Below are 25,625 nucleotides of genomic sequence, written 5' to 3' on the forward strand. Positions count from 1 at the left end.
TTAGCCTAACGCTGAATACTTATTAATATTGTATTTTAGAATAAATATCAATCCTTTTGAAACCCTTATAAAGAGTTAATATTTCTTATGCCGAAAAAACTGTGATGTTGATAAAGTAATCTCGTGTTTACAACTAAGACGGGGCTCTGACGACAGTGTGAGGAACGTGTGTGATAGTGCCCAAGTTTTGTTCCACTTAAATGTTCCTCAGCCATTCCTGATATAAGGTACCATGTGATACCCTCTTTAGCTGCGGACACTAAAGAAATGGAGACAGCCAAAGAGATCTGGCGGCAACTAAGCCACTCCCAAGCCTCGGAACCCATCAAACCACCCAAGTCGTAAACCTTATAAAAGTTTGATGGCCTTTTATGTTGTTTATTTATTTATTATACTGTTATTATTAATATAATAATGCCTTATTTCATGTTAGAGGAGAGATTGGCAGGAAATCATAGGCATAAAGTGGTTAAAAGTTAGAAAAATGGGCCACCGAAAAACCAATTAGAAATTTTCCCATTGATTGTTCAGTTCAGCTATCACGCATTCAACTATCACGCGCGTTTCCTGTGACCAATTAGGCGCGATAGCAGGGGGTTGAGTGTACACTCTAATCCTTGCTTGCACAGGTTTAACATGTAAACATTCACAAAAGCACTGTCAACCAAGATATACATCCCGTTCCATTTGTGTGAAAAGTAGTTCAGACCTTGCTGGTTCCATCCATCCATCCATTGCCAGACGCCATGTATCCCAAACGGGGTGGTCAAGGGCTTAGAGTTAATTGTTTTACAGGGAGGGGCACTAATCCTCCACCAACCCCACTTGTCACGTAGGGATGCCAACAGCATCTGGTGTTCCCAGGCGGTCACCCATCCAAGTACTAACCAGACCCAACGTTGCTTGTTACAGGTATTTAATCGCTGAACCTGTCTGCAAATGGCTCAGAGTTTTATATAAATGTCTATAAAATGCAAGATCTCTAAGTTAAGGCAGATGCAAGTCAAGTGACTGTTGTTGAGAGACAAGGTAACTAACACTGTGCTGTACAGATTAATGAATGGAGGAGAACTGAACAGGAATATTTCAAGTCTGATAAACTGCAGTTTCATAAAATACTAACTTTGGTTTAAGTTTCCCCTCCCCCCCAATCTTCAAAAACTGTGCAAGCATTGTGCACAACATCACTGCTTTTTAATTTCCATCTTCTACACTCTGAAAGTATAAGTAAGAAGTACTGAATTATTTACCTTTGTGAGTGTGCTGTATTCTCTAGGATCACGACCAAACTTGACTTTGACTTCTTCATGCCCATAGTCAACCTTGAAGACGCGGGGAAAAGTGGGCCACGGATTGTCACCAGCCCGGGAGGGAGGAGGTTGTGGCAGAATCTCGAAAGTAGTGATAGACTTGGCTCCCTGTAACATTCAATTATTGCCTTGTTTAAAGAGGGTTTCTATATTAAAAAAAAAAAAAAAAAAAAAAAAAAAAAGACAAAGAAGAAGAAGCTACAACCAGTTATCCATACAGAACTACTGTACAGCATATTCCTAACATCATGAAAGTTATGAGCCCTCATAAACAGAGAAAATTCGTGGTAACTGCATAAGGATACAGTACAGGTGGATATAAAGCAGAGTTTTTATTCTGTCAAAATGTGTACTGTACTCTCCAAATCAGCCAACTGCAGTAGTTTCTTTCCAGTAAGAAAACAGAAAAACAGGGGATGGGATAGACTGTATGAAAACAGACCCCATTTGGAAAAGGTAACATATGGTGCCGTCTACAAATCGCTGGGGGGGGGGGGGAATTCTTTGTCCATTTTCCTTTTTTTATCTTCACTACCTCAAGAAAGAAACATTCTTCTCCCCATTTTCTTCTTTATCCTCCTAACTTTGAGCTTTTATGTCAAGAACTCAGATGACTTGGTTGGCTCTGTTTATCTTTTTACATGTTAAAGGCTTACAGTACACCCTCGATATAACAAACTAATTGAAAATGGACCCTTAACATTAAAGCCGATAGTTCATTAAAGCCGAAAATAATGCTTTTCGTTACTTTCCCAGGCACTGTGGCTTTTACCAAACAAAGATAATTAAATATAGAGCATCATTCGGCCATATAATCATACACAATAACATACTGCTACGTCTAAATGGCTTTTTCTCAATAAATGCTCAATTTATGGCTACTCTACAATGTTGGTTACCCAGAGACTGATGTGGTGTTCTGCGGGATGTGGAAGAGTGCACACATTTATTTACTTAATTATGATATACAGGAAATGAGCTACGCTCGTGGGGTCCCGTCTCTGGTTCTCAAAAAGTCAAATTTAGCTTTAAACTCGTTTAAGTTATTTGACTGGACGATCTCCTTTTCCAGGCTATTCCACAGGTCTATACATCTATAGGAAAACTATATTTCTTGATATCTTTCAAGCAGCTTGGCTTCTTCAGCATCAATCCGTGTCCTCTTGTTGCTCTCTTATCCCATAAAAACAGATCTTCTTTGTCAATTTTATCTACTCCCATCATGGTCCTCAACACTGCAATCATGTCGACTCTCTTTCTTCTTTCTTCTAAGGAAGGCAAATCCAGTCTTTCCAGCCTCTCTCTGTATGACAGATCTGCCAGACTGGGGACCATCTTGGCTGCTGTTCTTTGTATTCTCTCAATCTTGTCTATATCTTTCTTTTTGTGTGGGGACCACACTACTGCTGCATATTCTAACCTGGGGTGGATCATGGCCACTATCAATTTTTTCATCATCTCCTCATCCATATAATGAAAAGCTACTCTTATATTAGTCAAGAGTTTATACGTCTCTCTAACTGTCTTGTTAATGTGTTTTTCAGGTGACAAACTGTCCTGGACCAGCACTCCCAAATCTTTCTCTTCTCTCGCTTTTGTGATTGGTTCATTACCCATCAAATAATTCAATGATGGCCTCTTGGTACTTTTACCTATTTCCAATATTTTGCATTTCTTTGCATTTAATTTCATTTCCCACGTCTGGCTCCATTCGTATATCCTCTCCAGATCCTCCTGCAGCATTTTACAATCCTCCTCAATCTCTACCTTCCTCAAGGTCTTTCCATCATCAGCAAACAGACTTGCATAACTGTTCACTTCATCTACCATATCATTTACGTAAATCAGGAACATTACTGGCGCCAACACTAAGCCCTGTGGGACTCCACTTGTTACTTCCCTCCATCCAGACATTCTATCCTTTATTACTGTTCTCATTTGTCTGTCTCTCAAAAAGTCTCTCATCCATTCCAAGAGGTTCCTCTTCAGTTCTCCTATATGCTCTAGTTTCCACATTAGTCTCTTATGGGGCACCTTGTCGAAGGCCTTCTCCAAATCTAAATACACACAATCCACCCAACCATCTCTTTCCTGTAGCACATCAATCACTCTTGAGTAAAAACTCTGCAAGTTGGAAACACATGACCTTCCACTTCTGAATCCAAAATGACTATCAGCCAAAACATTCATCTCTTCCAGATATTTTGCCTACCTATCTTTCAGAATTCTTTCGCCCAATTTTGCGACCATGCTGGTTAGGGACACTGGTCTATAACTCAGGGGTTCTTCCCTGTTTCCTCCCTTATAAATTGGTACCACATTTGCCCTCTTCCATTCTTGAGGCACTTTCCCCTCTTCCAGAGAACATACAATTAAACTGTGAATCTTATCCGCCAGTTGTTCTCTGCATTCCTTCAGTACCCAATTAGGGATTCCATCTGGTCTTGGGGCTTTCCTTATATCTTGAGTTTCCAGTAATTTATACACTTCCTGTACTTCCACTTTTATATCTTTTATCATTACATTTCTAGTCACTCCCTTCCCTTCCACAAACTCCTTTTCATTAGTGAAAACTGATTGGAAACATTAGTTCATTATTTCTACTTGCATTGCTGCATCTTTATAGACCTCTCCTTCTACTTTCAGTTTGGTGATTCCTTCCTTTTCTTTCAGTTTGCCATTCACAAATCTATAAAACAGTTTGGGTTCATCCTTACATTTGTCTATTATACCTTTTTCAAATTCCCTTCTTCCTCTCCACGTAATCTTGTGTAATAATTTCTAGTTCCTATATATTCTTCGTTTGTTCTGTTGTTACTTTTCTTTCTTCAATTGTTCCACGCCATGTCTCTCTTTTTTTGCTATCATACGCCTTTTATTAAACTACTTTTTCCTGTTTTCTTTCCCTCTTGCTCTTGGCACAAATTTTTCCACTCGAATTACAGAGGCCTAGAAAAATATCCCACATCCTCTATATCTCTCTTGTTTCTCTGAATTTTCTCCAATCTCCATTTTTGAAAAATTTTCTCATTCATTCATTCATTGCCAGACGCCATGTATCCCAGACGGGGTGGCCAATGGCTTAGAGTTAATTGTTTTACAGGGAGGGGCACCAATCCTCCACCAACCCCACTTGACACGTAGGGATGCCAACAGCATCTGGTGTTCCCAGGCGGTCACCCATCCAAGTACTAACCAGACCCGACGTTGCTTAACTTCGCTGATCGGACGGGAAGCGGTGTACTCAACGTGGTATGGCCGTTGGCTCAATACTGTAAAGTTTGCTTTCCCGAAGTTGTATCTTCCCTGCCTATAAAGCTCGTCTCTTGGCTCCACATTCCCTTTTGTCATCTGGAACTCAATGACCACATGATCACTTTTTCCAACAGGACACAGATATTTCAAGGATTTTATTACATCGGGTTCTTTGGTGAACAGTAAGTCAAATCTTGCTGGTGTGTCCTCATCTCGGAACAGTGTCTCTTCTTTGACCCATTGCGTCATCACATTGTTCATTGTTATATTTAATAATATAGTGCCCCACGAATCTTCACTGCCCCCTGAGTCCCATTCCTCCCAGTTCACCTCTTTACAACTGAAGTCACCTATTAAACTTATATTGTTGCTTTTCTCAATCATTTTCTGTAAATAACTAGCCATGTCTGACAGCATTTCCTGGTATTCATCATCACTCCATGCTCTTGTCTTAGGCGGAACATACACTACTGCCATATCTCTCTTGCTATTCTCTCCAGTTTCTAATTTCATATTTATCACTTCGGCCCTGCCTTCTCCCATTTCCACAATATCTATATTTATGTTGTTCTTCACTGCTATCGTCACTCCTCCTCTCGTTTTTTCTTTTCTGTCTCTTCTCCACAGTTTGTATTTACCATCTCCCATATGAACATCAATATCTTCTCTTAACTTGGTCTCTACAAAGCACATAACATCAGGTCCATGTACCCACAAAAAATCGTTGATTTTTAGCCTTGCTGATATTAAACCATCAACATTAGTATATGCCACCTTCCAATTATTTTTGATGTTTTTTATACCCTCTTTTCTCCTCCTCTCCGCCGGTACCACTTCCTTAATTTCTGATCCATGACTCTTCAATAAAACACTGTCTTCTCTTCCACCATTCTCTGTTCGTTTTTTACCTTTGCTTTCTTTACTAATTCCTTTATTTTAGCTCTTTCTTCTTCATTTGCATCTCTCCTTATCCAAACATTTTTTTTACCCTTCCTTGTCTGGTAATTTCCATATTCTACTTATAATTTCATTTACTGTTGCCTGAGACTTAAACGTTACCTTTAATGGCCTTGCCCCTCCTTCCTCGTACTTTCCTAACCTAAACACCTCTTCAATCTCTTCTTGAGCTTCGTTGTTTTCCTCCATGAATACTGATATTATTTTTTTAACCTTACTCAGTTCTTCTCTTTCTCTTTCTGATCGTATTGTCATAGGTTTTTCTTTAACTCCTGAAATTATTACACATGTTTTCTTATCTGCTACATCCCTAACTAAAGATTCTTTACTTCTCAGCACCCTAACCACTTCCCTCTCCACCTTTTCCTTGCTTTGTTGTTCTATAATCTTTTTCAGATTTACATTTCCCTCTTCCTGAATTTTCTTCTTCCCCTTTATGTTGCTCCCTGATTTCTTTAATGTGCTCGTCCTGTACTCTTGATTTGGATTCATACTCATCTAGTTTGCTTTTCATCCTGTTCCTTCCTCTTCCAACCTCTTATTCTCCCTCTTAAGCTGTTTTATTTCATTAGAGGCTGATTCATTGTTCACTTTTAATTCAGTAACTTTCTTGTTTGTCACTGCGTGTACAAATTTTTTCCAGTTTATTTCGTAAACTTTTGATCTCGTTTTCCTGCTCTATAGTCCGTTCCTGTAACTCTTTAATTACTGCCCATGCCTTTATTATCTCCTGGACATTCCTCTCTGCTGATTTCTCTACACCTGCTATTCTTGTTTGGTTCAACTTAATACTTCCGTTTCCCACATCTTCCGTAGAGAAGCCCTCAAACTCTCTCTTGCCGATTGTAAACAATGCACCGTCCCTTTCTGCCATGATTTGACCATATGAAGACTTTCTATTTTCACTATACTGTATCTTGTTCTTTTTATGACCGAAACTGCGTTTTTTTTTAACTACTGTCCGACGGGACCAGTGTGTGTGTGTGTATTCACCTATTTGCATTTACCTATTTGTAGTATACAGGAATTGCGCAATGCTCCTGTTGTCCTGTCTCCATATCCACATTTATCAAGTCTACCTTTACACACATGAATGTTTTTCTCATGCACCACCTCTTTGTCTAAGTCGTTCCAAATATTTAAGAATATACCTAATTGTGATATACACGGAATGTACTATGCTCGTGGGTTTCCGTCGCTGTTTCTCAATAAGTCGAATTTAACTTTAAACTCGTTTAAGTTTTTAGACTGGACGATCTCTTTGTCCAGGCTATTCCATAAGTCTATACTTCTGTAAGGAAAGCTATATTTCTTGATATCCTTCAAGCAGCTTGACTTTTTCAATTTCATTCCATGTCCTCTTGTTGCTCTCTTATCCCATACAAACAGATCCTCTTTGTCAATTTTATCTACTCCCACCATGGTCCTGAACACCGCAATCATGTCTCCCCTCTTTCTCCTTTCCTCTAACGAAGGCAAATCCAGTTTTTCCAGCCTCTCTCTGTATGACAGGTCTGTCAGACTGGGGACCATCTTGGTTGCTGTTCTTTGTATTCTCTCAATCTTGTTTATATCTTTCTTTTTGTGTGGGGACCACACTACCGCTGCATATTCTAACCTGGGGCGGATCATGGCCACTATCAATTTTTTCATCATTTCCTCATCCATATAATGAAATGCTACTCTTATGTTAGTCAAGAGCTTATAAGTCTCTCCAACTATCTTGTTAATGTGCTTTTCTGGTGACAAACTATCTTGGACCAGCACTCCCAAATCTTTCTCTTCTCTCCTTTTTGTGATTAATTCATTACCCAACAAATAATTCAGTGATGGTCTCCTGGTACTTTTACCCATTTCCAATATTTTACATTTCTTTACATTAAATTTCATTTCCCACATCCGGCTCCGATTGTGTATCCTATCCAAATCCTCCTGCAGTATTTTACAATCCTCCTCAACCTCTATCTTCCTCAAGATCTTTACATCATCAGCAAACAGACTCGCATAACTGTTCACTCCATCTACCATATCATTTACGTAAATCAGGAACATTACTGGCGCCAACACTGAGCCTTGAGGGACTCCACTTGTTACTTCCCTCCATCCAGACATCTTTTCCTTTATTACTGTCCTCATTTGTCTGTCTCTCAAAAAGTCTCTCATCCATTCCAGAAGTTTCCCCTTTAGTCCTCCTATATATTCTAGTTTCCACATTAGTCTCTTATGAGGTACCTTGTCAAAAGCCTTCTCTAAGTCTAAGTACACACAATCCACCCAACCATCTCTCTCCTGTACCACATCAATCGCTCTTGAGTAAAAGCTCAATAAGTTTGAAACACATGACCTTCCACTTCTGAATCCAAACTGACATTCAGCCAAAATATTCATCTCTTCCAGATATTTTATCCATCCGTCTTTCAGGATTCTCTCACACAATTTTGCGACCATGCTGGTTAGAGACACTGGTCTATAATTCAGAGGTTCTTCCCTGTTTCCTCCCTTGTAAATTGGTACCACATTTGCCCTCTTCCACTCTTTTGGCACTTTCCCCTCTTCCAGTGAGTATACAATTAAGCTGTGAATTTTATCCGCCAGTTGTTCTCTGCATTCATTCAGTACCCAATTAGAAATTCCATCAGGTCCTTGGGCTTTCCTTACATCTTGAGTTTCCAGTAATTTATACACTTCCTGTACCTCCACTTTTATATCTTTCATCACCGGAACATTTCTAATCACTCCCTCCCCTTCCACAAGCTCCTTTTCTTTAGTGAAAACTGACTGGAAACGTTTGTTCATTATTTCTGCTTGCATTGCCGCATCCTTAAAGACCTCTCCATCTACTTTCAGCTTGGTGATTCCTTCCTTTTGTTTCAGTTTGCCATTAACAAATCTATAAAACAGTTTGGGTTCATCCTTGCATTTGTCAATTATAACTTTTTCAAAATTCCTTTCTTCTTCCCTACGTATTCTTGTGTATTCGTTTCTTGTTCTTTTATATTCTTCCTTTGTTCTGTCGTTACCTCTCTTTCTCCAATTGTTCCACGCCTTATCTCTCTTTTTTTTGGCTATCATACACCTTCTATTAAACCACTCCTTTTTCCTGTTTTCTTTCCCTCTTACTCTTGGTACAAATTTTTCCACTCCCAAATTATAGAGGTCTAGAAAGATATCCCACTTCCTCTGTATCTCTCTTGTTTCTCTGAATTTTCTCCAATCCGGATTTTCAAAAAAGTTTCTCAATCCTGTAAAATTTGCTTTCCCAAAGTTGTATCTTCCCTGTCTATGAAGCTCATCTCTTGGCTCGACGTTTCCTATTAACATCTGGAACTCAATGACCACGTGATCACTTTTTCCCAAAGGACAGAGATATTCCAATGATTCTATTACATCGGGTTCTTTGGTGAACAGTAAATCTAACCTTGCTGGTGTGTCCTCACCTCGAAACCGTGTCTCTTCTTTGACCCACTGCGTCATCACATTATTCATTATTATATTTAATAACATAGTACCCCACGAATCCTCGCCGCCTCCCGAGTACCATTCCTCCCAGTTCACCTCTTTACAATTAAAGTCACCCACCAAAATTACCGGTATATTATTGCTTTTCTCAATTATTTTTTGCAAGTAGCTAGCCATATCTGACAACATCTCATGGTATTCGTCATCCTTCCATGCTCTCGTCTTTGGGGGAACATACACTACCGCCATATCTCTCTTAACATTCTCTCCAGTTTCTAATTTCATATATATCACTTCAGCCCTGCCTTCTCCTATTTCCACAGTATCTACATTTATGTTGTTCTTCACTGCTATCATCACTCCTCCTCCCTTTTTTTCTTTTCTGTCTTTTCTCCACAGTTTGTATTTACCATCTCCCAAATGAACATCAATATCTTCTCTTAATTTGGTCTCTACAAAGCACATGACATCAGGTTCATGTTCTCTCAAGAAATCATTAATTTCGATCCTTGTCGATATGAAACCATCAACATTAGTATATATCACCTTCAAATTATTTTTGACATTATTAATACCCTCTTCTCTCCTACTCTCTGTCCGTACCACTTCCTCAACTTCTGATCTTTCACAACCATCCCCCCTAGTTTCCTTCACTTCTATTTCCTTAAATACCATTTCCTTACTTTCATATATAAAATACTCTCCAAAAAAAAGTATTACGTTCTTCCTCTGTCCTCTTATCATTTTTTCCTTTACTTCTTCCTTTAATGATTTTAAAACTTCTCTTTCTTCTTCATTCAGATCTTTTCTTATTATAATATTTTCCATCCCCGCCTCTTTGCTTAATTTCCAGGTCACTTTAAGTATCTCATTTATTACACTTTCTGATGTAAACTTGACTCTCATTGGTCTTGTTTCCCCTTTCTTATAAGGCCCTATCCTCCTTACTTCCTCAATTTCTTTTACCCACTTGTCTCCTTCGGGGTCAATCTTGCCTAATATTCCTCTCACCATGTTCGTGTCTCTCTCGAGTCTTGCGAACCTAACTTTTTCTTCCTCTTCCCTGTTTCCAAATACTACCACACATCTGTTCCTTTCTACAGTTTCTCTCACTATTTTCTCTTTTTTCTTCAGTATTTTCACTACATTTTCTTCCATTTCTTTCTTGTTCATTTCCCTTTCTTCCTGGATGATCTCTCTTAAGCTGACCACTTCTTTCTGTTCTTCTTCTACGTGTGCCCACTTTGCCTTGTGTTCTTCTAGTACATTACTCACCTTCTCCGTTTTATTAGTACTCTCTTCAAGTTTCCTCCTCAGTTCAACATTTTCCCTCTTCAAATTCTTAATCTCTTCATTGGCTGTTTCGTTGGACTGGATTAGACTCTGTATGGTGGTTTCCGTATTTCCTGACACATCCTTTATCACTAGATTCTCTACTTTTTTTTCAAGTTCACTAATCCTCATAATTAATGTTTTCACCAGGTCCATGACATTAGTATTAGCATCAAATCCTTGAAATTCCATTCCCTCATTGTTTACATTTTCGGCCATCTTTAACGTACCGGTAAAGTACCTAAACAGCTGTTACCGAATGAGCCACAAACATTCATGTATACTATTGCCAACAAATCTTTACATTTTTGGTAGTCTACCAACTTTCATTATTTTAAAGTTAAAGAAAGACCCTAGGAGACAGGACAGACAAAATTCCTGAAACTACTCAAGGTTAGGAGCGATGCCTGGGACGACCTCTCTCTCCGGCTGTTCGTGTGTGTGTGTGTGTGTGTGTGTGTGTGTGTATTTACCTATTTGTATTTACCTATTTGTAGTATACAGGAATTGAGCAATGCTCGTGTTGTCCTGTCTCCTTATCCACATTTATCAAGTCTACCTTTACACACATGAATGTTTTTCTCATGCAACACCTCTTTGTCTAAGTCGTTCCAAATATTTAAGTATTTACCTAATATACCTAATTGTGATATACACGGAATGTACTATGCTCGTGGGTTTCCGTCGCTGTTTCTCAATAAGTCAAATTTAGCTTTAAACTCGTTTAAGTTTTTAGACTGGACGATCTCTTTGTCCAGGCTATTCCATAAGTCTATACTTCTGTAAGGAAAGCTATATTTCTTGATATCCTTCAAGCAGCTTGACTTTTTCAATTTCATTCCGTGTCCTCTTGTTGCTCTCTTATCCCATACAAACAGATCTTCTTTGTCAATTTTATCTACTCCCACCATGGTCCTGAACACTGCAATCATGTCTCCCCTCTTTCTCCTTTCCTCTAAGGAAGGCAAATCCAGCTTTTCCAGCCTCCCTCTGTATGACAGGTCTGTCAGACTGGGGACCATCTTGGTTGCTGTTCTTTGTATTCTCTCAATCTTGTTTATATCTTTCTTTTTGTGTGGGGACCACACTACCGCTGCATATTCTAACCTGAGGCAGATCATGGCCACTAGCAATTTTTTCATCATCTCATCCATATAATGAAATGCTACTCTTATGTTAGAGTTTATACGTGTATCTAACTGTCTTGTTAAAGTGTTTTTCAGATGACAAGCTATCCTGGACCAGCACTCCTAAATCTTTCTCTTCTCTTGTTTTTGTGATTGGCTCATTACCCACCAAATAATTCAGTGATGGCCTTTTGGTACTTTTACCCATCTCCAATATTTTACATTTCTTTGCGTTGAATTTCATTTCCCACATCCGGCTCCAATCGTGTATCCTATCCAGATCCTCCTGTTGCATTTTACAATCCTCCTCAACCTCTACCTTCCTCAAGGTCTTTGCATCATCAGCAAACAGACTTGCATAACTGTTCACTCCATCTACCATATCATTTACGTAAATCAGGAACATTACTGGCACCAACACCGAGCCCTGTGGGACTCCACTTGTTACTTCCTTCCATCCAGACATTCTATCCTTTATTACTGTCCTCATTTGTCTGTCTCTCAAAAAGTCTCTCATCCATTCCAGGAGGTTCCTCTTCAGTCCTCCTATATGCTCTAGTTTCCACATTAGTCTATTATGGGGTACCTTGTCGAAGGCCTTCTCCAAATCTAAATACACACAATCCACCCAACCATCTCTTTCCTGTAGCACATCAATCACTCTTGAGTAAAAACTCTACAAGTTGGAAACACATGACCTTCCACTTCTGAATCCAAAACGACTATCAGCCAAAATATTCATCTCTTCCAGATATTTTATCTATCTATCTTTCAGAATTCTTTCCGCCCAATTTTGCAATCATACTGGTTAGGGACACTGGTCTATAATTCAGAGGTTTTTCCCTGTTTCCTCCCTTATAAATTGGTATCACATTTGCCCTCTTACATTCTTGAGGCACATTCCCCTCTTCCAGAGAACATACAATTAAACTGTGAATTTTATCCGCCAGTTGTTCTCTGCATTCCTTTAGTACCCAATTAGAGATTCCATCTGGTCTTGGGGCTTTCCTTACATCTTGAGTTTCCAGTAATTTATACACTTCCTGTACTTCCACTTTTATATCTTTTATCACTACATTTCTAGTCACTCCCTCCCCTTCCACAAACTCCTTTTCATTAGTGAAAACTGATTGGAAACATTTGTTCATTATTTCTGCTTGCATTGCTGCATCTTTATAGACCTCTCTTTCTACTTTCAGTTTGGTGATTCTTTCCTTTTGTTTCAGTTTGCCATTAACAAATCTATAAAACAGTTTGGGTTCATCCTTACATTTGTCTATTTTCCCGTCACGGATATCCTCCATAGGGAGGAGCGTACAACATTGGAAAACCCCCCAGCGTGTAGCGGTTAAGGCAGCTATCAACTGGTACTAAGTCAAGTACACCTCTGATGTCATCTGGTCCCATCTGACTCATCGGAGCTTCAGCACCACTTTTTGGTTTTACGATCAGTACCTGTTGACTATATATGGCTTTTTTCTGGCCATGAACACTGATCTCAACCACACCCCCTGGCAGATCCTTCCCTTCCTCCATGAGAGACCCCTGAACAGCATCTGTAAATGACTTGGCCTGGTCTTAGGTGACAGCCATGGGTGCCTCAAGTCAGTCAGAAACATCTCTTATAGCCTAAAAAGATTGGCCCAACAACCCTATCCTCCAGCTTCTTCTTAGTGGCTCCATTTCCTCCACATGCCAAGACCTCATCTGCTGGTGCAACACACTGACTACACAGCCAGTGAAAGCCCAGCTGGTGACTCTTCTTCATAAATGAATTATCATTAGCATCCATATTTTCGCACACCAAATGAACCCTCTTGATTTTAATCTTTTACTCATGGGTAAGACTGCTGGAAAGCTTTTAGGACAGAGGGTCGAGATGGATAGCTTAAGGTAGTGGCTTAATGCCAAATGGATAACTATCTATCTCTATCTATCTATCTATTGCCAGACGCCTCAATCCCGTTTGGGGTGGCCACAAACAAATCGCCTCCAAGTCGCCCTGTCCCCCGCCATTTCACTGCCCTGCTCCCAACTCACACCCCCCTCTCTCATATACCTCTCCACCCCATCCCTCCATCTCATCCTCGGCTTCCCCCTCCCTCTTCCCCCCTCCACCTCACTCACATACACTCTCTTCGTCAGTCTTTCGCCCTCCATCCTCTCCACATGGCCAAACCACCTCAGTGTGTTCCTCATAACGCTTCCTATCACATCCACATCCACACCACAACGCTTCTTTATATCCTCATTCGTCAGCCTGTCTCTCCACGTGACCCCACAGGCTCCTCTTAAATAACTCATTTCCACTGCTCTCACTCTTGACTTGTGTCCTTCCAACAATGTCCAAGCTTCACTTCCGTACGTTAGAGTTGGTATCACAATACTGTCATGTAGTAACTTTTTCACTTCCATGCTCACTTCCCTGTTTCTTATCACTGCTTTCAAGGAACCAGCAACCTTTCTTCCCTTCTGTACCCTTTCAAGCACTTCACCCTCCAAACCTCCATCCTTACTCATCACACTACCCAAGTACTTAAACGTACTCACATTTTCCAATTCCTCACCATCTAACCTCGCTGTACATTCACTGACTTCACCTCTCTCAAAGACCATCACTTTACTCTTCCCTACATTCACCTTTAGGTTCCGTTTCTTACACACTCTCTCAAACTCATCCACCAAGCCTTGCAGCTCCCCTTCGTCTTCACTCAACAACACAGTATCATCTGCAAACAACAGTATAGGGAGTTTCCAAACACTATCCTCTCTCACCAGGGCCACTCCAACATCCACTACCCTACCTTGTACCTCTTTTATTACCCCATCCATGTACAGATTGAACAACCATGGAGACATGACACATCCTTGTTTCAAACCAACTTTCAAAGAGAAAAATTCACTTAGTTCACCATCCACACGCACTGCAGCCTTCGCACCATCGTACATACTCTTCACAGCATTCAACAACTTCCCATCTACTCCATATATTCTTAACACTTTGCACAATCCTTGTCTATTCACCCTGTCATATGCTTTCTCCAAATCCATGAAAGCCACATACAACTTCTTTCCCTTCTCTAGAAACTTTTCCACTAAAGATCTAAGAATGAATATCTGATCTACACAACCTCTACCCTTCCTAAAGCCTCCCTGTTCTTCTCCAACTAATTTCTCTGTTCTTTCTCTAACTCTGTCTATAAGTATCCTACCATACACTTTTCCTATTATACTAAGAAGACAAATGCCCCTATGATTACCACACACTTCTTTTTCCCCTTTTCCTTTGTACAAGGGAATAATTATACCTGACTTCCAATCCTCCGGGACTCTACCTTCCTCCCAGGCCAATCTGCACATCTTCCACATCCATTCTACTACTATCTCTCCCCCATGCTTCAGCATTTCACCACACACTCCATCAATTCCTGGGGCTTTCCCCGATTTAACTTTCTTCATTGCTTCCACAACTTCTATCCTACTGATTTCTTCCTGTCTTCTCACCTCCCAATAACCAATAACCAATTGGGGATATTAATGTAACATCTGGCGTTTTGCATCATTTGGCGTGGGAGTTGGCTGAATTATGCCAGTTGAGAGATTAATGTATTATTATTACTACAGTATTTTTATTTTTATTACTAATTTTGAAACTGATAAATCAAAGGCTACTTGCTCTAGAGCCTTCAAACTTAGTCAACTTAGCTGGACAGCTGTCCTCTTCTTTTGACCAAATATGTTGGCAATCTGTTCACTGGATCTCTGGATATTATCCAGAACACAGAAAAATGAGTCAGCCATGCTATAGCTACGAAGCTGAAATTTTACCACAGCATAGTCATAAGGTAGACACAGTGCAGAAAGGAGTATGGTTCCAATCAGTCAGGGTAAAAAATTGGGACATTACCAGATATTCCAGATGTCACTTAATTTTCCAAGAAGGATTAAAGCTACAGCCACCAAACTTGGTGGACTTAAAGACTGTGATGACCTAAGGTGACAAGCACAAGATCAGTGACCTTGACCTCACCTGGGGTCAAAAATTGGGACTTTTCCAGATATTCTGGATGTCGTCTAATTTTCCATGAAGCATTAAAGTTAGAGCCACCAAACTTGGTGGACTTATAGACTGTGATGGCCTATGGCAAAATGCACAAGATCAGTGACCTTGACCTCAAAACTTTTTCCATTTATTTTGAGTGTCATCTAATTTTCCATGAAGGACTGAAGCTAGAGCCACTAAACTTGGTGGACTTATAGACTGTGATGGCCTAAGGTGACATGCATAAGATCAGTGACCTTGACCTCAAGGTCCCTTCATAGCTGGGTTTCTAGTAGGCAATGGCTGTGGGAATTTTTCTTTATCAAAGTTGTCCTTGGGCAATTTTATGGTGTTCTAGTTAGTGTCAGCAAAATGTAAAGAGAAAATTAGGCTTATTTTTTTAATACATGTACTATAATCCACAATGCAGATTTATCTTTGGCAGGAAACAATGAATAAGTGCTCTGAGTATGATTTAAGATGCCATTTTAAAACCTTCAAGTATGAAAGAACAAACATCAAATAATGACTTTAATTGCTGCTTGCTGTCAAACCTCGGTCATCGATAGATGACCACAGTCCTTAAAGGGCTAAACTCAGCTCACATATCCTGCTGGTGTCATATGAGCTCCTTTGATTCCATTGCTGCCTTAACCCCTCTGATATGCAATTCTCCAGCCGCAACTACCCCCCAGGAAGCAAAACAGACCTATTTTTCGACTTTCTCAAAAGTTAAAAGTTTTATGCAAAATTTATAGTGCTTGAATTTACACACATAAAAACACAAACCCCACCCTCCTAGACCCAACAGTCACTGAGCTATGGCCCATCAAAGCTGATAATAGTTACCCATTGTGGCCTGGACAAGAAAGAAAATATGCCACTTGTACCCATTTTCTTCCCAAAAATACGTACAAAAATCACCAAAATCAATATTTTTTTCTTAGTGTGTATTGATAAAGGGAAGGGTGATGCCCTGGAAGGAGGAAATTATAGAGGTATAAAGCTTTTAGATAAGATAATGAAGGTAATGGAGAGAGTTTTAGAAGGTATGATTAGAGAAAGAGTGAATATTGATGAGATGCAGTTTGGGTTTATGTCAGGTAGGGGGACCACTGATCCCATATTCATTGTTAACAGCTTCAGGAAAAATATATTGGTAGGAGAAGGGATCTATATTTTGTTTTTGTTGATTTGGAAAAGGCCTTTGACAGAGTCCCTCGAGAGGTGGTGAAGTGGGCAATGAGAAAGCTTGGCTTGGAGGAGTGGCTGGTTAGGGTGGTTATGGCTATGTATGTGGGTGCTCACACCCAGGTAAGAGTGAATGGAGATTTGAGTGATGAGTTTTCCGTGAATGTTGGTGTGCATCAGGGGTCAGTCATAAGTCCCAAGTTGTTTATCATGGTACTTGAAGCCCTTTCACGTGACTTTAGAAACGGACTCCCGTGGGAGTTGTTGTACAGTATGCTGATGATTTGGTGTTGATTGCAGAGAACGAAAGGGAGGCGGAGGAAAGGTTTACGAAGTGGAGAGATGGTATGGGGCAAAAGGGTTTAAGGGTAAATGCAGATAAAACAAAAGTGATGATATCTAGGGTTGGTGGCGGTACTGTCAAAGACGAGGGAGAGTGGCCATGTGCAGTTTGCCACACGGGCGTGGGAAGTAATTCCATCTTGTGCGTGTGTGTGTGATAAATCGGTGCATAAGAGATGTAGTGGTATCAGAGGTAGACTGCGAGATAATGCTGATTTTATGTGTACGGCGTGTCAGGGTGAGCAAGTGGAGATTGTCAGACGTGAAAGAATTGAACTTGCTGGTGAATCTCTTGAGTGTGTGGAAGAGTTTTGTTATTTGGGAGACATGTTGTGTGCTGGAGGTGGGGCCCCTCTGTGGCTAGGGTAAGTGGTTGGAAGAGGTTCAGGGAGCTCTTGCCTCTCCTGACATTGAGAGGACTCTCCCTACGTGCTAAGGGGTCTTTGTATGCAGCATGTATTTACCTATTTGTAGCATACAGGAATTGAGCAATGCTCGTGTTGTCCTGTCTCCATATCCTCATTTATCAAGTCTACCTTTACACACATGTATGTTTTTCTCATGCACCACCTCTTTGTCTAAGTCATTCCAATATTTAAGTATTTATACCTAATTGTGATATACACGGAATGTACTATGCTCGTGGGTTTCCATCGCTGTTTCTCAACAAGTCAAATTTGGCTTTAAACTCGTTTAAGTTTTTAGACTGGACAATCTCTTTGTCCAGGCTATTCCATAAGTCTATACTTCTGTAAGGAAAGCTATATTTCTTGATATCCTTCAAGCAGCTTGACTTTTTCAATTTCATTCCGTGTCCTCTTGTTGCTCTCTTATCCCATACAAACAGATCTTCTTTGTCAATTTTATCTACTCCCACCATGGTCCTGAACACTGCAATCATGTCTCCCCTCTTTCTCCTTTCCTCTAAGGAAGGCAAATCCAGTTTTTCCAGCCTCTCTCTGTATGACAAGTCTGTCAGACTGGGGACCATCTTGGTTGCTGTTCTTTGTATTCTCTCAATCTTGTTTATATCTTTCTTTTTGTGTGGGCACCACACTACCGCTGCATATTCTAACCTGGGGCGGATCATTGCCACTATCAATTTTTTCATCATCTCCTCATCCATATAATGAAATGCTACTCTTATGTTAGTCAAGAGTTTATAAGTCTCTCCAACTATCTTGTTAATGTGTTTTTCTGGTGACAAACTATCTTGGACCAGCACTCCCAAATCTTTCTCTTCTCTCCTTTTTGTGATTAATTCATTACCCAACAAACAATTCAGTGATGGCCTCCTGGTACTTTTACCCATTTCCAATATTTTACATTTCTTTACATTAAATTTCATTTCCCAAGTCCGGCTCCAATTGTGTATCCTATCCAAATCCTCCTGCAGTATTTTACAATCCTCCTCAACCTCTACCTTCCTCAGGATCTTTACATCATCAGCAAACAGACTTGCATAACTGTTCACTCCATCTACCATATCATTTACGTAAATCAGGAACATTACTGGCGCCAACACCGAGCCTTGAGGGACTCCACTTGTTACTTCCCTCCATCCAGACATCTTATCCTTTATTACTGTCCTCATTTGTCTGTCTCTCAAAAAGTCTCTCATCCATTCCAGAAGTTTCCCCTTCAGTCCTCCTATATATTCTAGTCTCCACATTAGTCTTTTATGAGGTACCTTGTCAAAGGCCTTCTCTAAGTCTAAGTACACACAATCCACCCAACCATCTCTCTCCTGTACCACGTCAATCACTCTTGAGTAAAAGCTCAACAAGTTAGAAACACATGAGCTTCCACTTCTGAATCCAAACTGACATTCAGCCAAAATATTCATCTCTTCCAGATATTTTATCCATCTGTCTTTCAGGATTCTCTCACACAATTTTGCGACCATGCTGGTTAGAGACACTGGTCTATAATTCAGGGGGTCTTCCCTGTTTCCTCCCTTGTATATTGGTACCACATTTGCCCTCTTCCATTCTTGTGGCACTTTCCCCTCTTCCAGTGAGCATACGATTAAACTGTGAATTTTATCCGCCAGTTGTTCTCTGCATTCCTTCAGTACCCAATTAGAAATTCCATCAGGTCCTGGGGCTTTCCTTACATCTTGAGTTTCCAGTAATTTATACACTTCCTGTACCTCCACTTTTATATCTTTTATCACAGGAACATTTCTAATCACTCCCTCCCCTTCCACAAGCTCCTTTTCTTTAGTGAAAACTGACTGGAAACATTTGTTCATTATTTCTGCTTGCATTGCCGCATCCTTAAAGACCTCTCCTTCTACTTTCAGTTTGGTGATTCCTTCCTTTTGTTTCAGTTTGCCATTAACAAATCTATAAAACAGTTTGGGTTCTTCCTTGCATTTGTCTATTATACCTTTTTCAAAATTCCTTTCTTCTTCTCTACGTAGTCTTGTGTATTCATTTCTTGTTCTTTTATATTCTTCCTTTGTTCTGTTGTTACCTCTCTTTCTCCAATTGTTCCACGCCTTATCTCTCTCTTTTTTTGCTATCATACATCTCTTAAACCACTCGTTTTTCCTGTTTTCTTTCCCTCTTACTCTTGGTACAAATTTTTCCACTCCCAAATTATAGAGGTCTAGAAAGATATCCCACTTCTTCTGTATCTCTTTTGTTTCTCTGAATTTTCTCGAATCCACATTTTCAAAAAAGTTTCTCAATCCTGTAAAATTTGCTTTCCCAAAGTTGTATCTTCCCTATCTATGAAGCTCGTCTCTTGGCTCGACGTTCCCTATTAACATCTGGAACTCAATGACCACATGATCACTTTTTCCTAAAGGACAGAGATATTTCAATGATTCTATTACATCGGGTTCTTTGGTGAACAGTAAATCTAACCTGGCTGGTGTGTCCTCACCTCGAAACCGTGTCTCTTCTTTGACCCATTGCGTCATCACATTATTCATTATTATATTTAATAACACAGTGCCCCATGAATCCTCGCCGCCTCCCGAGTACCATTCCTCCCAGTTCACCTCTTTACAGTTAAAGTCACCCACTAAAATTATATTATTGCTTTTCTCAACTATTTTTTGCAAATAGATAGCCATATCTGACAACATCTCATGGTATTCGTCATCCTTCCATGCTCTCGTCTTTGGGGGAACATACACTATAGCCATATCTCTCTTAAATTCTCTCCAGTTTCTAATTTCATATATATCACTTCAGCCCTGCCTTCTCCCATTTCCACAGTATCTACATTTATGTTGTTCTTCACTGCTATCATCACTCCTCCTCCCTTTTTTTCTTTCCTGTCTTTTGTCCACAGTTTGTATTTACCATCTCCCAAATGAACATCAATATCTTCTCTTAATTTGGTCTCTACAAGGCACATGATATCAGGTTCATGTTCTCTCAAGAAATCGTTAATTTCGATCCTTGTCGATATGAAACCATCAACATTAGTATATATCACCTTCAAATTATTTTGTGTTCAAATTATTATGTGTTAAGAGTGTAATGCTGTATGGTAGTGAGACCTGGGCAGTGAAGGAGGAAGATATTCGCCGGCTCAGACGTACAGGAATGACAATGATTAGGTGGATGTGCAGTGCGTCCCTGCGTCCAAGGCCTGGAGGGGCTGGGTTTAAGATGGAAGAGTTGAGAGGTAGGGTGGGACTGGAGTGTTGGTGTTGTGATGAGGAGAGGTAGATTGAGATGGTTTGGACATGTGGAGAGGATGGGGTATGATAATTAGGTGAGGAAGGTGAGAAGTGTTAATATTGGGGGTGGGGTTATGAGGGGTAGACCGAGAAAGACACGAGACAAGGTCATTAAGTGTGACCTCAGGGTTAAGGGACTGAACAGGGAGGCTGCAATGGATCGTGCAGTGTGGAGAGCCGCCATTAAGTGACCAAGGCCGACACATGCAAGCATGTCGGAGCCTTTAAAAACAAAACGAAACGATTGATGTTATAAACCACTGTAAAGTGCTTAGAAAAAATTAAAATGGTCACGAACCCCCCAGAAATACGATAAATAGTAAAAATTACCCTCCCCTCTTCTCCCCTCCCTACACCTTCCATCCCCTCCCCTCCCTCCCCTCCCATCCCCTCCCTTGAGCTGTCAAATCTAGCTCAGAAAAACAAAATTTCTTTTTTCAGTGGGTTTCAAATACAGGTAAATATTGATGCATGTCTGAAAAAAGGGCAAAAACATAAATAAATACCATTATCTGTAACAGCAAAATAGCCTAAGCTATTCTTACTTTCTTTTCCCACAGGTAGAGCTGAAACTATAAACAAGTGATAAGGAGTGTTACCATATGTTCAGACATATAAAATATACAAACAGTACATACGAAATGAAGAAAATACACTACAATCTTTAAGAACTACACAATTATATCCACAGGCAGGTAAAGTAGGAAGGTAACAAGAATATTCTCCCCAAAAAACAAAAATAAATACGTAAATAAAAATAAACCAAAGTAATGTGGTGTGCGTTATCTGTATGCAAAGACACGAATAAAGTACAGGTAACGATTCAAAACACGCACCTTAAAACGTAAAAATTACGCAAAATATTTGAGGTCAGAGGGTGGGGTTAAAGATTTTTTTTTTTTTTTTTTTTTTAATGCAAGGAAGAAGGAACCAAAGGGTAATCCCGCAAAACATTCCTTCAAAAAAAAAAACAATAACAAGAGAGCCAAATTCAAGATCCATTCATTTCGAGATGCCTGGACATACTGCGTGTGAAAGACTCTTGCATTAGAGAGTTGGACAGAAAAGGGATGAGAGTTTGTTGCTTGACAGGTGCTATGCGCCCGTCGTAGAGGTGGAGGGATGCAAGCAGACAGTTCAGAGGAGCAGTGACCATTGAAGTAGTGACAGAAATGAGATAAAGATGCAACAGTGCAGCGAAGAGACAGAGGTTGAAGGGAACCAGTAAGAGGAGAGTTGATGAGAAGAATAGCCTTTGACTCCACCCTATTGAGAAGAGCTGTATGTGGGGAGCTTCCCCACACATGAGAGTTGTACTTCACACAGGGGCGGATAAAACCCGTGTATAAAGTAAACAGCTGTGCAGGGGTAAAGAAAGCATGGAATCGGCTCAGCACACCTAAACTCTTGGAAGCAGATTTTACAAGAGATGCAATATGATCTTTCCAAGATAAGTCATGTGTGAATGAAACCCCAAGCTTGTTCAAGAATGATGCAGGATTAAGCTGGATATTATTAAACATTAGCGGGTACTCCTGTGGAATATTCTGACAGGTTGATAGGAGTAAAAACTGAGTCTTTGATGCATTAAAAAAAACAAAATTATTTCTACCCCAGTCAGAGATACGAGCCAAGTCAGACATTAGGTGTGCCATAGCCTCATCCTTTGTTTGTTGAAGTAACTGCAGAGATGGACGTTGCAGCAACCAAATGGAAAGGTGAAGGGTGGAATCATCAGCGTACGAGTGGACAGGGTTAGATGTACAGCTTAGAAGATCATTGATGAATAAAAGGAAGAGAGTTGATGATAGGACAGAGCCCTAAGGAACACAACTGTTGATATATCTAGGAGACAAATGATGGCCGTCTACAACAGCAGCTATAGAATGACCAGTAAGGAAGCTATAGATGAAGGCACAGACAGAAGGATAGAAACCATAAGAGGACAGTTTGGAAATTAAAGACTAATGCCAGACTCGATCAAAAGCCTTTGAGATGTAAAGTGCAATGGCAAAGTTTTTGCCAAAGTCCCAAAAGGAGGATGACCAGGAGTCTGAAAGGTAGGTGAGAAGATCGCCAGTGGAGCATCCCTGACGGAACCCATACTGACGATCAGAAAGAAGGTTGTGACAGGAAAGATGCTTTAAAATTTTTCTGTTAAGAATAGACTCAAAAACTTTTGAGACACAAGATGTCAAAAGCAATTGGATGATAGTTAGAGGGTTGAGAATATTCACCCTTCTTTGGGACTGGCTGAATGAGAGCAAACTTCCAGCAAGAAGGAAAGGTACAAGTTGACAGACAAAAGTGAAAGAGTTTACCTAGGCAGGGTGTAAGCACAGAAGCACAGTTCTTGATGACAACAGGAGGGACTCCATCAGGTCCCTATGCCTTTTTAGTACTGTGGCCATTGAATGCAGAAAATACATCAGCTGAAGAAATTTTAATGTCAGCCATGAGGAAGTTGGAGGGGGGAAGTGATGGAGGAACAGCACCGGAATAGTCTAAGATGGAACTGGAGGAGAAAGTCTGTGCAAAGAGATCTGCTTTATCAGTAGAAGAAATAGCTACAAAGCCATCAGAGTAGAAAAGAGGAGGGTAAGATGATGAGGTAAAGTTGTTAGAAAGGTTTCTGGCAAGGTGCCAGAAGGAGCTGGAAGAATTCGAGTTGCAGAGTTGACAGCATTTAGTACGGATGAAATTATTTTTAGCTGAGCGAAGAACAGACTTAGCACGATTCTGGGCAGAAACATAAAATGTGATTCAGGGGTGGGTTGGCTCTGGTACCTTTTACAGGCCCTCTCCTTGTTGCAGACAGCATTAGAACAAGCGTGATTAAACCCAGGCTTTCTTGCATCAGTCAAAGGATATGAGAAGGGAACGTATGCTTCCATGCCTGAGAGAATAACTTCCCTAATGCGCAAGGCACACTCCTGGCCATGGAAGCAATAATCATTCCAGGGAAAGTCAAAGAAGTATTGCCTGAGGGCCTCCTAATCCGCAGCTCCAAAGTGCCACAGGCGACGTTTCTTTGGAGGGTCCACAGGCCGTACCGGAGTGATAGGACAGGTTAAGGTAATGAGGTTATGACAGAGGAGCCCAACGGAGAGAAAAATTTAACAGTGTAAGCAGAAGGATTAGTTGTAAGGAAGAGGTCAAGTATGCTGCAGCTCTCTCCACGGCAGTCAGGGATATGGGTAGGGTGCTGTACAAGCTGCTCTAGGTCATTATGGATAGAAAAGATGTATGCCTGTTCACTAGGTGATTAGTGAAAGGAGAGGAGAGCTAAAGATGATGGTGAATATTGAAATCACCTAGAATAGAGAATTCAGAGAAAGGAAAAATGGATAGTGTGTGTTCCATCCCAGAAGTAAGATAGTCAAAGAATTTTTGATAGTCAGTAGAATTAGGAGATAAGTAAACAGCGCAGATATATTTAGTCAGAGAATGACAGGAGAGCTGAAGCCAGGGAGTAAAGAAATCAGAAGAATCAAGTTCAGGAACACGAGAGCAAGACAGGTCGTTGCGTATGCACATCCACCTTTGGCTTTGAAAAGCGTATAAAGAAAGTAGGAGGATACAGAGAAGATTTTCCTGTCAGTTGCCTCAGACAGCTGAGTCTCAGTAGGAAAGAGAAGATGAGGTTTAGAGGAGGAGAGATGGTGTTAGACAGAGAGAAAGTTAGAGGAAAGGCTGTGAATGTTGCAGAAATAAAGAAGCGATTCAGACAGTGGATACTCTGTGCCAGGGGACGGGGGTGGGGATGGGGATGGGAGGGTGGTAAGGCTAGGAGGGGGTGTACGGGGATGGAGGGATGGGAGGAGACCACCACCAGACACAAAGGAAGGGCCCCAGTGGAGTACAGGGATGTGGAGGGAGGGAAAGGGGGAAATACCCTCCCCACAGATGACTGGGAGGGGGGGGGGTACATGGGTACAATCCACATTGGAGAGGTGAAGGATGCATGAGGAGGGTGTGGGAAGGGTGGTGGTGGCAGTAAGCATGGAGGGAGGGAGGTAGTAACAACGTAGTGGGGTAGAGGGACGCAGTGAGAGGGAAGTGGGGGGTACACCCCTCACTGCCTGGGTACAGGTCTGGATCCTCCCTCCTGCATGTCCAACACTTAGTTCTGATTGGTCAGGAGCCATCTATGCCACAGCCAGGGTGGAGCAAGCTGCCGCCAGTTTTTTGTGAAAGTTGCACAAGCGACGTTCCTCGTCCATTTAAAAAATGGTAAAAAAAACGTCAATCATTGAGCTTAGTTCTTAAGGGGTTAAGTTAAACTCAGCATATGTTTTTCACTGTTTTCATCTTGAAAGTTCTGGTATCCCTCTTCTGGGGTAAATAAACTTTATTTTATCCTCCCAACACAGCAATCTATGGCCCGCGGGCCTGAGCCAGCCCATAAGCCTAATCTGATCAGCCTGCCAGTATGCTATATAATAATATACTGTATATATATATATATATATATATAAAATATGTCTAACTGGCTGTTAATCGCTACGGCAAACACTAGTCAGAGTTAGTTAGTTTGAAAAACTGTGTATTCGAAGACTTAAGCTCAGATTGGGAGGCTATAGCGTGCTGCACCCGGCACTCAGTGATCCAGCACTGCCAGATGTGCAAAAATTATTGCCCAATGCGATAATCTTGCTAGTGCAATAAACATTAACATGCATGCGATATATTTAATAACTAATGCTTATTTAAAAGAAACGCCTTTAGATAAGTTGGTGCGATAATTTTGCTAAAAAAACGATAACTCAAAAATGCTACTCTCGCCCTATCAATACAATTCTGGCGTCTGTCCACCCATCATCATCAGGAAATATACAATACTCTGAATAAATATTATTCTTATTAATGTGTATTTTTATATATTCACAGTCATATTATTATTATTATTA

General features: G+C 40.6%; 1 protein-coding gene and 1 non-coding gene across 2 annotated transcripts in view; both read right to left on the reverse strand.

The window, feature by feature from the left end:
- Positions 1–25,625, reverse strand: part of LOC145413616 (uncharacterized) — a 569,601-nt gene that overhangs the window by 48,283 nt on the left and 495,693 nt on the right. The window contains exon 36 of the mRNA XM_080283270.1: positions 1,251–1,418. Within this exon, the coding sequence (XP_080139396.1) occupies positions 1,251–1,418 (168 nt within the window). The remainder of the gene's footprint in view (positions 1–1,250; positions 1,419–25,625) is intronic.
- Positions 4,458–4,576, reverse strand: LOC145413903 (5S ribosomal RNA). Its single transcript, XR_013899781.1, has one exon. It is a non-coding gene; the product is annotated as a 5S ribosomal RNA (ribosomal RNA).

This window comes from Coenobita brevimanus, chromosome 97 (assembly GCF_032717465.1).
Source record: "Coenobita brevimanus isolate Jiangsu-jjx chromosome 97, ASM3271746v2, whole genome shotgun sequence".
NCBI classification, from domain to species: domain Eukaryota; kingdom Metazoa; phylum Arthropoda; class Malacostraca; order Decapoda; family Coenobitidae; genus Coenobita; species Coenobita brevimanus.